Raw genomic sequence first — 12,615 nt, forward strand, 5'->3', positions numbered from 1 at the left:
GTAAACGTGCTGCTGTGATTTGTTGATTGCCTAAGATACAGATGTTTTCATCTGAAGAAGCACTTCTGTTGCTAGGATATTGCATTTCCCCAGCACTCAGACCACAACATCTTGTTTCTGGAAGAAATGCTGGTCCCTCAGGAGATAGTACTGTTGTTTCAAAAACAGTGGTCATATCAAAATTATTTCTGTGAAATGTCATAGGAATCTGTTGGTGAATGCACCATTAATAAGAGGACCGTATTGTTTATAAACATTTCATTTATCCTATTTCAAAAGATTCATAAAGCACTTCATCAAAACATAGCATTGAGCAAAATAATTAGCAATAAAAAAGGGTGGGGATTAAAAATGAGTATAGGTTTAAAATATAGTAAACTAAACAACATAGGTTCCTTAGGTGGAACATTGCCTTTGGTTCCTTAAGTGGAAAAAATCAAAATCAACAGTAACAAAATGCCTTTATTAAGACTAATTACATTATAAATGTTCTAATAAATGCATTACTTAATGTGCATTTGGAATATAAAAAGTAAGCCATAACTAATTATATATTACTTGAATAGGGCACAATTCAGCAAAAGTTAAGTATTTTTGAATCACCACTAAAACGAGACCCCAAAGTGCTTAATTTCACTTAGCTTGTGACTTTTTAAGCATCACTGGAATAACATTGTACAGGGTTTGCTGGTTTGTTTGTTTTTATACAGTACTGTACTTTTGTTGAAACGGTTGCTGTTGTTGTTTTCATCTTCCAGCTGTATTAAAAAATAAAGCTGTGCATTTCGAGGAGTGATAGATGTGACAGTTGTGAGAAGTTTGTCCCTGATGGTAAATAATGGGGGTAAAAGGTCAGGTGTTTGTCCGTTATTGATTAATGGCAGTAGTTTGACAGCAAATTAAATGTCACATAAAATTGGCAAATGATACAACAAATCAATACCTAGTGAGAAAAGCTGATACAATTACTCTGGTAATCAACACCATTAGACACCCACAACTTGATTTAAGTCATACAATTTACTAGAGGCTTTCATAGAAAATGCTCGGTATGTTCAAAATAGCCCCCAAAGTATTCAAGTCGAGAGGCAATAATAAAAACAATCCCCAGCAGTTGAGCCAGCTGATACCCTTGTTAAAAGTTAGGAGTAGATGACAGCCATACACCTATTAAAATATAGCAGCAGATATCAGGGCATGCTCACATCGCTCTTATAAGTTCAAATAAAGGTTTCTTCAACTTAGTGTGACCTGCAGTCATCATATACTGTACAAGATGACTAGTTGGCATAGCTACTGCTCAAGGTGAATCACTGTCTTGATACCTAATAGCCGTTGCCACCTGAAGATGAGAAACTAAGGCTGTATACTCACTATACTTTTAAAGCACATCTGAGGCACATTTATTCCCTCAGTAAATTATGGGCACTGTAGTTCACCCCTCCCAGAGTTGCCATTCCAAGCACCCTTTAAAAACCACACTGCCCAGAATTCTTTGAGGAGAAAAATGAACTTTGAAGATAATAGTGCGTATACAGCCTAAGCCTCACTCAAAGGATCTTATTTCTGATTTAAAATGCTTAAGTTTGCATTGCAAAACTTTGTTTAATTTTGTTTTATTCAGGTTCATAAAGGAAAAGCTTATCACTTATTTTAATATGCAGAGAAAACATGCATTTAGGAGCTAGCCAGGATTATATTTGTTGGGAAATCATAAGAACTATATATCTGCTATTTTGCCAGCATGGCATGGGGGACTTTTATCTATTACTTTTCTCCTATAATTTCACTACACCTTGCACAGTTCAATAACTTCTTGTTGTGTCGATACATTTCCTCAGATCATTTGTTGTGCCTTATAACTTCTAATCACATGTATACATACTTTATATAGATTCCAATTCTGCTTAGTATTAGATATGCTTGAAAAACAACCACAGTGTCAGGGAATGGTTACAACTATTGATGTAAAAGCAAAATTGACTGGGTTTTTATTTACATAATTTATACTCTGCACTGTCAATATACTTTTTGTGTTTCCAGGGCAGATAACAGAGTAGAATTGCAGAATAATTCTAGGCCAGAAGTAGATTTAGGGCAACACAACTGGTTCCACCATGCTGAGTGCTGAGCCTAAAGGGCACTGCAGAGTACCTCAACTGTAACATAGTGAATTGAGCAGAAAGGAAGGCGGGGGCATCAAATTCAGGATTCCCTGAAGCCTGACAGTATAGTACATATCAACTACAGATTTTGCAGTTTGCTGTTTTATTGTGTTGCCTTGAATACACTCTAGTATAGAAGGACAGGATAGAAATAATTTGAACAAATCAATATCAATGGTATTATTATCACCAGGGCTTTCTTGTGACAGTACTCACTGGATATGGAGAGCTGGCTCTTTCTTTGGGCACCAAGGCCACTTTTATCTGTATATGACTACCAGCAACTCATTCTTTACCAGAAAAAAGTGACTGATTATCACCATATTTGTACTACGGTTGTTTAACATACCACTAATGATCTGTAACAGAGGGATAGACAGCTGGTGAAAATCATACAAATTATTCCAGATTACATGGAAGTGGAACTATGAGACCTACCGAAAAACATACAAAACTAGGTGATGTGATGTAGAAGCAGATCTAGCCTCACAGAAGTCTGGGTAAATAGCTGGTGGCTAATTTGAGGGTCCTGTAACATACATGGGAATCAGTTTTACATGAATGAATGCTGTGCAACAAGGTAGCATTGCAATATTTTTTTTCCATTTCATAAAGTTTAAATATACTGCTTAGAAGGGGAAAAACACCTTGAAGTGTTAAAAGACCCAGTCATTGGTGGTGGGGTCAGACATGTGGATCTTCTTATGGAATTGTCACCTTTCTTCTCTGCCCATGGAATCAGTACTTGCCTTTTCAGAGGCCAGGACCCGTACATTTGGATTTTGCCCATGTCTGTGAACCCTTTCAATATTATTCCACTGCAAGGAAGATGCACGGGAGATACATTGGGTAATGTGAAAGTCCTCTTAGTTTGGCCCAACTGAAAGTTGATATGGTCTGCACACTTAGCTTGAGAGTCAGCTATGCCAAACTTATTGCTGGATTAGCAAGCATAAGGTCAATTACATTTCCAAGTATTTTATCTCCAGTACATTTCATGTATTTTTATTTAATGAGCTTGTAGATCCATCTGAAATTCAGTGAATGTTGTATTGCCAATTGTCCTGTGTCTTCCCACATGTATGCCTTTAAAAAAAACAAAACCTAAAAAACCCCATAATGTGAACCTCTGTTCTGCAAATAGCACTTCCATCACTGTTCACATTGTGTGCACCTCTTATCAATTGAGCCATTTGCTTGCATGTCTGTATAATCTGGGTTATTCTATTATGTGTCCAGAAAAAGGCTGACTGTTATTGGAGACAGGCGGCTATTCTGCATGGCTCATTGTTTTGACACAGTATGGTAGTTAGTTCCTATTATGCTGATCAGTGCCTTGCATTATTTTTCCATTCACGAGCTCCATAAGTGCTTTCCTTGAGTTGTCTTGTTCTGACCTACAGTAAGAGCTGGGCTCTCAGTGAGATACATGCTTTTTATTTTTATTCACTGGGGGACTGAAGTATTGGAAAACCTGTCCATTTGGACTGGGGGGGAGGGGGTTAAGAGGGAGGGAGTGCTTCCTGTCACTGACAAGTGATTTCCCCAGCTAATTCTTTAGCTGAAGTCTCTGAAGCTGCACTGTGGGGACACCAGGAAAAATGCTTTTGTTCAGTGTCTTAAAACCACAGATCAGCCATCCATAACCATAGAGTTTGAATGGCGAGAAATACTTGGTGAACATTCTGATTGTGCTGACATCGGAGCTACAACTTTCTCCCCTGCTGTTCCAATTGAACTGTGCAATTTCTGTTTCGCACCTCAGGTCTAAGGCAGCCCATGCCCCACAAAGGTTCAGAAGTGATCAAAGCTTTCATTAAAACCCAGTCTGGAAAAAAATAAATTCCACGTGGTGTGGCATGTAATCTCTAAATGGGATTTTTGTTTTTCCTCTATAACAGTAACATTGATTCAAGGCCAGTGGTCTCGTCTGACTAAAAACATTAACACAATATATTCAGGCTGCTGTTTGTTATACAAAGCATTTCTTTCAAAGGGCATTCTCTTCTCCCTTGCCCCCTCATACCACTATTTCTGCCGTTTAAAAACATATCCGAGAATGAACAGGAACCTTGGATGTGAAATTCTTGCTTCCTTCAAAGCATTTTTTGCCTCTTTATTTTTTATATATCATTAGAAGGATGTTATTACAAGGCAAGAGGAAGTTGGGGGTCTGCGGTATATGCCTCAGAGCTAATTTGCAAATACATAGAGGACTTGCAATCTGCTGACTATTCAGAGTTCTATTCACTTGTTGTGAGCAGAAGATTCATTAGGGAGCTTTGCTGACTCTGACATCTGTTAAGCCCCTTGTGGTGTAATGTCTGCAGTAAACATATTGTTCATTCCATCAAAAGCGATACTTACAGCAGAATTCTATCCATGTCTACTCAGAAGTAAATCCAGTTGCTCTCAGTTGGACTTGATCCCAGCTGAGTGTGTATAGAATTGCAGCCTTAAGTTATAGGCAAATAAGTATTCAGAATAGCCAGGTAAGGGCACATCATAAAATGCTTGAACATTCTACTTTTCCAAGAAGGGACCAAATGCCTCCCCCTCTTTTTATGATTTTTTTTTAAAAAAAACAAAGAGCATCTTTCAGAGTACATCTACCAAAATTCTATGGATTCCATTTTAATTAGAATACTTAAGCAAAGAGTTAGCATTCAGTGCAATGAAAGCTAATGGTACCATCTCATTTGACCTCTCTGAAAATATATATGTTCTGTGATGGAAGATACATTATTTTACGTAACAATGTAATAAATAATAATAATAATAATTTATTATTTATACCCTACCCATCTGGCTGGGTTTCCCCAGCCACTCTGGGGGACTCCCAACAAAATATGTAGAGGAAGTGCCAGAGCCATTCTTCCTTCATTTACCTATGCTGTCATTTATTATTTCAGTATGCAAACCTTACACAAAGTGGATTATGTTGCCTTCACAGTAAATGGTCCATAAAGCAGTAACAGCATAAAATCAACCACATTGTAAAAGGTCACTTGACTGCCTGACTAGAGTGTTAAAATCTGACCTGTGGAAAATAACTTTCTGAGAAAAAGGGGCAGTTCAGTTGTCCCTTCACACCTAACTCTCAACAATGCCATCAGTAGAATAATGTGTCTGTAGAAACAATTGGCTCCATCTGGTTTAGTATTTCATCATTGTTCCAGTGTTGTAGGGGTAGGCAGAAAAGAAGCAGGGAGGAATAATAATGGGGATGGAGGTGAAAGTAAAAACCGGGGTACAAGAGCTGCTGGGGGATGGGATGGAAGGAGACCACTATTGCCTCCCTTCATCCAAAAATGACAGGCTGGTTTACAATATAAAAATACATAAATATATAGCATAATAGTAAACAAAACTAATACCCCCCCCCCCAGTTTAAAAGGGCATAGATTGTTCGATTAGTCAAAGATACGAGGGATGTTTTTGCCTTGTGCCTAAAGATATGTAACAAAGGCACAACGCAAGCCTCCCTGGTGGGGAGCCACCACAGAAAAAGCCCGTTTTCATGTTGCTGCATATGAAGAAGGACCTCAGGTGATGATCACATGGTCCAGTTTGGTTCAAATGGGGAGAGGTGGTCCTTGAGGTATGTGAATTATATTCAAGAGACTATTTTTTTGGCTTTTGGAACCCTTCTATAGTTGCCCAAATCCCATATTTCACACTAGAATCTCCTGTGGCGGAAAATGTTTACAAGTAAAAAAAAATTCCATTAAAATGTCAAGAGCTTTTACACCACTTGATTTGAACACTGGCATATTTGTTATCCGGCATTGCTGTGCTCCTTTTCATGGGTTTTTTAAAGTGTATGTGTGTAGGGTGTGTTTTTGCACTCTTCATGTCAAGGTGGATTCATTCATTCATTCTTTAAAAATTAATTTTGTGCCTGGCTTCTTTTCTGGGTGCTGGACTAATTGCCGTTTGGGTATCTGCATGACATTCCCTTCACAGTCACAATACGAGTGCTAATTAATCTCACTTCTGGTCTCAGAGAAAGGAGCACCAATAAGAACGCTGCCAAACGCCACAAAGAAAGAAGAAAACGGCACAAGCCTATTGTGGGCAGCTGCTCCAAGGCTGATGAGCATTACATTGAAAAACAGATACATGCTAACTATTGAGTATTTACAACAACAGTCTCTTACGTGGCAAACGATCACAACAAATTTGTTTTTTCCTTTGCTCAATCTTAATTGAGAACACTAGTATTTCCTATACCAGAGAAAAGCAAGATGGGACTCCAGAGTTAGTTTATTGGAAGAGCTATCCTTAAGGAAGCTAGACTGTCTTAAGGGAAACAAACAAACAAAAACCTGTACTGCAAACCATACAATTCATTTTCTTTCCTTCTGTTTATGCAGGTCAGAAGATCCTTCACCACAGAAGTGATGTTTTAGAAACTGTAGTCCTCATCAACCCTTCCGATGAAGCTGTCAGTACTGAGGTAAATTCATCAATATATAAATGAACGCATTGTACACAGCGGACATAAAATAAATAAATTTCATAAGAGCCAGGACATTGATACCCATCTCTGAAATCTGGGCTGACATTTTTATGGCCCACCAATGTCTTGAAAACATACATTATTTTGAAAGTAAAATAAAATATAAGAATCCTCTGCATCCCATTATCTACCTTTTCCTTGTCAAAGTTCTGTTTGCCTCTTTATGAAGCAAAACCATACCAAGAACCTTGCTGGGTCAGACCGAAGGCCTACTTAGTTCTTCATCCTGTTTTCTAAAGTGGCCAACCAGAAGCCTATGGGAAGCCCACAAAATAGGATGTGAGTGTGATAGCCATCTCTTGTTATTTCTCATCAACAACATCTACTCAGAGGCCTCTGATCCTAGAGATAGCATATTAACCATAATTGACTAGGAGCCATAGAGAGCCTTCTATTCCATGAATTTGTCTATTCCCCTTCTGGAATCATCCAAATTGATTACAACCATGGTTGAACTTGTGGGAGTGAACTTCATAGTTTAACTATGTGGTATGTGATGGACATGCCTCCTTTTGTCCATCCAGAATCTTCGAACATTCAGTTTCATTGGATCACCCTGGGTTCTAGTGTTATGAGAAAGGAGAAAATCTTCTAACACTTTCTCTACACCATTTTATAAGCTTCTATCATGTTCCTCCTTACTCACATAATTTTTGAAACTAAAAAGCCCCAAACATTGTAACCTGTAGAGCTGTTCAACCATGGAACAGACTCCCACAAAAGGTGGCGGACCGGTCTGTAACTTCTCACATCCATCGGGTTCCCTTTTTAAAAAATTGATGTCCGCTGGTACAGAGGCCAATCTTAGTACATTTGAGAACTCTCAGGTGGATATCAACCAAACCTGGCAATTTGTTAATTTTTGGCTTGTGAATAAGATATTTAATTTCATCTCTTGTCACCAATATTCGTATCAGCTCTTCAGATTTTGTTCCTGAAAAGGTCAGTGTAAGCTGTATACCTTCTATAGTGAATACTTTGCTGCAATCTTCTCAGCTTCTTTTGACTCTCTTCTTATCCAAATATCTAATTTTTCTCCTGAACAGGTGTTTTGCTTCTGATGTATTTAAACATGTTTTTTTAGCTTGTATGAATATTTTTTGCAACATGTTTCTCAATTTTTGTTTTTGCATTTCTTTAGCCAAAATTTGTGTTTCCTTTCACTCTCCTTCTTTGAACAGAACTTTCAACTTCTTGTTTCTAATAGCAGCAGACATAAATATTTCAGTTTACAAATACATAAACATTCTCTAAGTCAGTATCTGGAGAGATAGATAGATAGATAGATAGATAGATAGATAGATAGATAGATGATAGATAGATAGATAGAAACTCTACACATGTTGCCTGTATGCCATCTATAGCCATCAATAAATAAACAGGGTGCAGGAATATCAGCAAAGTGGGGGTGCTGTTGTTGTTTTTTGGCTGAAAAAGCTAATGGCTTTGTACAAAAGCTAATGGCAAATTTCCCAGAGCTTTTGTGCCAACACAGGAAACAATAAAACAAGATAATTCAATTTTTAATAGTTTTAATGCAATTAAAACAGGTGAGATTTAAGTAGCACTCATCTGATTGTTGAGTGCTATCTATTTTTGTTTAAAAAATGCATACAGAAAATGGACTTGACCCCATTAAGGGTAATGTTACATTTTTATATCCCAATACAATTAGTGACAAACCATAATGGGATTTCTTTTCTCTGCTGTTACATGTGTTTTAGTGAATGCCCTTGAATTATCTGTGGAATGTGAGTCCTTGAACAGAAATTCAGGGCAGTACTGTTTTTTTCATAGCATGTATTTTTTTTAAAAGCATTTGATTGTTTGACTGTTTATATACAGATAAAGATAGCTTGCTGAGAAAGTATTTTGAGAGAATTCAGTTGATTCACCTAGCAGAGATAGTTCATGTTGAATACTCTTGAGAAATAATGGCAGAGCATGGGGCATAGTAATAGTGACGAGCAACTGAGAAAACATATTTTTGGATGGTGTTTGCTTTTGATCTAAAGAAAGCCATTCTGCTTGTTAAGTAATCTGCTTTGAATATGTTTTTATTTCCCCAGCCCTTCTAAATGTTAATTGATTTCATTTTATAGGCTGCATTTGTTTTTCTGCTGCTTCAACCTAATGGGTATAACTTTGTTGTTTTCACTTTGCTATTGCTTCTATTTTTGGTTATAGTTCATTTTGGGATAGATTTTAAAGATTTTTGTTCGAGCTGCCTTGAAAGCTAAGCTTATAGAGTTCTGTCCTGTTGTGCACCATATTTTACAAACCCTCTTCCCCCACCTCTAGTGTTCCTCTGTTTGGGGATAAATAAAATGCAAAGCCAGTTGCATGCATGTTTATTTAGGTTAAGTAGAAGTGATAGTCCCTGTAGAAAGCAGGAGATGTAGGAGATATTTTAAGGGAATTTTTTGTTTTAATCCTTTTCTATAGGTGCGCTTAATGATCACAGATGCTGCAAGGCACAAACTCCTGGTACTAACTGGGCAGAGTTTTGAAAATACAGGCGAGCTCATTCTTCAATCAGGATCCTTCTCATTTCAGAATTTTATTGAGATCTTCACTGACCAGGAGGTTTGTATTTCACTACTCTCTATTCTAATGTCTTCTTCAATATTAGTTATTTGCACATTTAATTTGTAGATTTATGTGCTGAACATTCTCAAAGAAGTTGGCAATAAAATAACAATAACAAACATACTAACAAAGTAATCCTGTGTTGAGCAGAGGAGAATCAGGGGCATAGCAGCTGTTGTTTCCTGTGCCCTACCAAGCTCATGCTGGCCAGGGCATGAAATGGGGGCAGGGGGCGCTGGAGAGGAGACAAGTTTACCGACTCCAGGACTGGCATATTTCCCTTCCCTTGTTGGGGGAACATTACAGTGATCAGGGGAACCAGCTCATTAAAGGTAAAGGTAAAGGGACCCCTGACTGTTAAGTCCAGTCACGAACGACTCTGGGGTTGCGGTGCCCATCTCACTTTACTGGCCGAGGGAGCTGGCGTACAGCTTCTGGGTCATGTGGCCAGCATGACTAAGCCGCTTCTGGCGAACCAGAGCAGCACACAGAAACGCCGTTTACCTTCCCGCCGGAGCGGTACCTATTTATCTACTTGCACTTTGACGTGCTTTCGAACTGCTAGGTTGGCAGGAGCTGGGACCGAGCAACGGGAGCTCACCCTGTCGCAGGGATTCGAACCGCCGACCTTCTGATCGGCAAGCCCTAGGCTAGGCTCTGTGGTTTGGACCACAGCGCCACCCATGTCCCTAACCAGCTCATTATATGATACCAAATACAATTATAGAGGATGGCAAAAGGAACATGGCCCTTTTCAGTAGTGTCTCCCCTCTTGTGGAATCAGGGGTGCCAACTTGAATGTAATATTTGGGGGGGAGGCAGGTAAGCCCCACCTGCACAATCAATTTCAAGATTCGACACATGCATACTATTTGAATGGCAATACCCATAAACGGTGAGGGAGGGCTCCAATATGTTGGGAGGTGGTGCTGAAAGGACTTGGCCCCTAGGAGTTGGCTCCTATGTTTGAAATGCTCTCCCTAGGGAAACTTGCCTGATGTCATCATTACAGTGGTACCTCTACTTACGAATTTAATGCGTTCCGAACACACATTTGTAAGTCAAAAAAAATTGTAAGTCGAATCCCATAGGAATGCATTGGGAGAAAAAAATCGTAAGTCGAAGCAACCCTATCTAAAAATTCGTAAGTAGAAAAAATCCTATCTAAACTGCATCCAAGATGGCGGGTGGAGCTCCATTTGTAAGTAGAAAAATTTGTAAGTAGAGTTACCACTGTACTTATATTTAGGCACCAGACAAAACTATTTCTATTCTGGCACACCTTTGGTGTTTAATTGTCTGTGGCCTTCAGTAGGTGGGATCTTTTAGTCCTGCCTTTTAAGAAATATGAATGAGTTTTAGATTTCCCCCTGTTTAATTTTATGCTGGTTTTACCGTATACTGTTTAATTACTATTGTAAGTAGCTTTGAATTACTTCTGGGAAAGGGGGTTGGAATAATAAGTTCAATAAATAAAAAGTTGGAGAGAGTCAGGATACGTTGGTGCTTTCCCCAAGCATTCCTCCAAGGTATTGTTATACCATAGCCCTTTATATTACAAAGTAGACACTCAACCGAGGTTCTATGACCCACACAGAGTGGTCCTTTTCCAAGCATTTTTCTCTATGTATCCCAGGAAGTCCTTTGAAACAAAGCTAAAAGGTGGATGTGAAAGTAATTCTTTCCCAGTTCCCCCCACTTCTGTGTATATTGTAGGGAAATCTGTCTTTAAAAATTATTTGCATCATTCACAATTGATTGGATTGCAGGCTTATTCTGCACTTTAAATATTAATGTCTCAAAGTGGGATTGAACCCAAATCACTGGAATTTCAACAGATACACCACATATATTTCCAGAGTTTTTGTTTGAAACCCGGAGGGATTGAAATACATTATAAATTAAATCAAAAGTGTATCACCTAATATGGTGATGGCCTGGACCTTGGGCCCACTATAGATCATTGCTTATCTTGTTCTATGAACAACAGTATATATGATTTGTGAGTTTTGCTCCCTAATATTCAAAACAGCAACATTCCAAAACTGACAGAATCCATATCTGCTATCCACAGAGATGGACTATCTGTCAAGTAGTCACTAGGGCTATACTTAATTCTTTTTGTTTCTCCAGACATTATGTTGGCTTGCAATTAATGTACAGTGTCTGCAAATTCCTGAAAGGCAAGGAACACATCGTAAACAGACTGTCAAGCTGAATTATGTATTTTTATAGCACTGATACATAGGCATAGAATGAATCCAAGGGAAGTTTAACAGATCTAAGCCTCAGTCAGATCAATATTAAGAGCAATTTGGTCCCATAATATGGGATACTTATGGAACATATGGGGTACTTTAGGAAATGATCACAATCATATTTATACCTTGCCTTGCAGATAAAAACAAGAACCGCAAAAAATACAGAAAACTCAATCATTAAAATACAATTAAACATTGATAGAATTAATACTATAGACACATATTAAATCTGTTTAAAAACATGCCAATAATTACAATAAAAACAGCACGGCACCAGACCTTTCATTAAAAGCAGTAAGTTTCCAATAGCCTGCTGGAACAAGGAAGTCTTCACCTGCCAGTGGAAGAACAGCAAGGAAGGAGCCAGTTTAGCTTCTCTAAAGAGGGAGTTCCAAAGTATGGAAGCAGCCACTGAGAAGCCCCTCTCCTGTGTCCCCACCAAGTGTGTGTGTATGAGTTCAACTAAGGCAGCATGCTCTTCAAGATTTCTGGTTTGGTTGTAGGAAACAGACCTTTTAAATAAATAAATAAATAAATAAATAAATACCCTTGCCTGATTTCTATGTAAGTTACCTTGCAAAGTTAGTTTTCCAAAAAACAAAAACAAAAAACAGTTGCATCATGCTTCTTCCTTCCTAACAGTTCCTAGAACATTTTTAAAGTAATAGCTTCATGCAAACTATAAATATGTATCTCGACTTGCAGTTTTTCATGCATAGTGGACAATCTGCTGCTACTTACTAGAATATTGCCCATGCAAATATACCTTATTAAAGAGGTAAACTGATTGCTTTGACATGAAGTCTCACATTGTTTCTCTTCTTAGCAACAAACAACCCAGCCTCCATTTTACGAGGCTGGCCAGTTTTTGCTAATTTAATATGCTAATTTCTTTATCAGATGTCTACTTTGCAATCCTTGAGGCCGGCTACTTCAGAATTCTGTCTCAAGGACATACACATATTTGTTTGGGGGGGAAATGAGAGACAACACTGAAAGAAAATGAAATTTGATAAAGTTCCTGCTCTGCTGATACCCCAGTTTTGCATACTAAAAATGAGGATGGCTTCCATTATCA

The 12,615-nt window shown here is 38.3% G+C and overlaps 1 protein-coding gene across 1 annotated transcript in view; it reads left to right on the top strand.

The window, feature by feature from the left end:
• The window catches only part of MAP1B (microtubule associated protein 1B), a 72,328-nt gene that overhangs the window by 40,650 nt on the left and 19,063 nt on the right, over positions 1-12,615 (top strand). Inside the window, exons 3-4 of the mRNA XM_060280224.2 lie at positions 6,542-6,624; positions 9,133-9,273. Coding sequence (XP_060136207.1) covers positions 6,542-6,624; positions 9,133-9,273 — 224 coding nt within the window. The remainder of the gene's footprint in view (positions 1-6,541; positions 6,625-9,132; positions 9,274-12,615) is intronic.

The sequence above is a fragment of the Zootoca vivipara genome, chromosome 10, assembly GCF_965207765.1.
Source record: "Zootoca vivipara chromosome 10, rZooViv2.hap1.1, whole genome shotgun sequence".
NCBI classification, from domain to species: domain Eukaryota; kingdom Metazoa; phylum Chordata; class Lepidosauria; order Squamata; family Lacertidae; genus Zootoca; species Zootoca vivipara.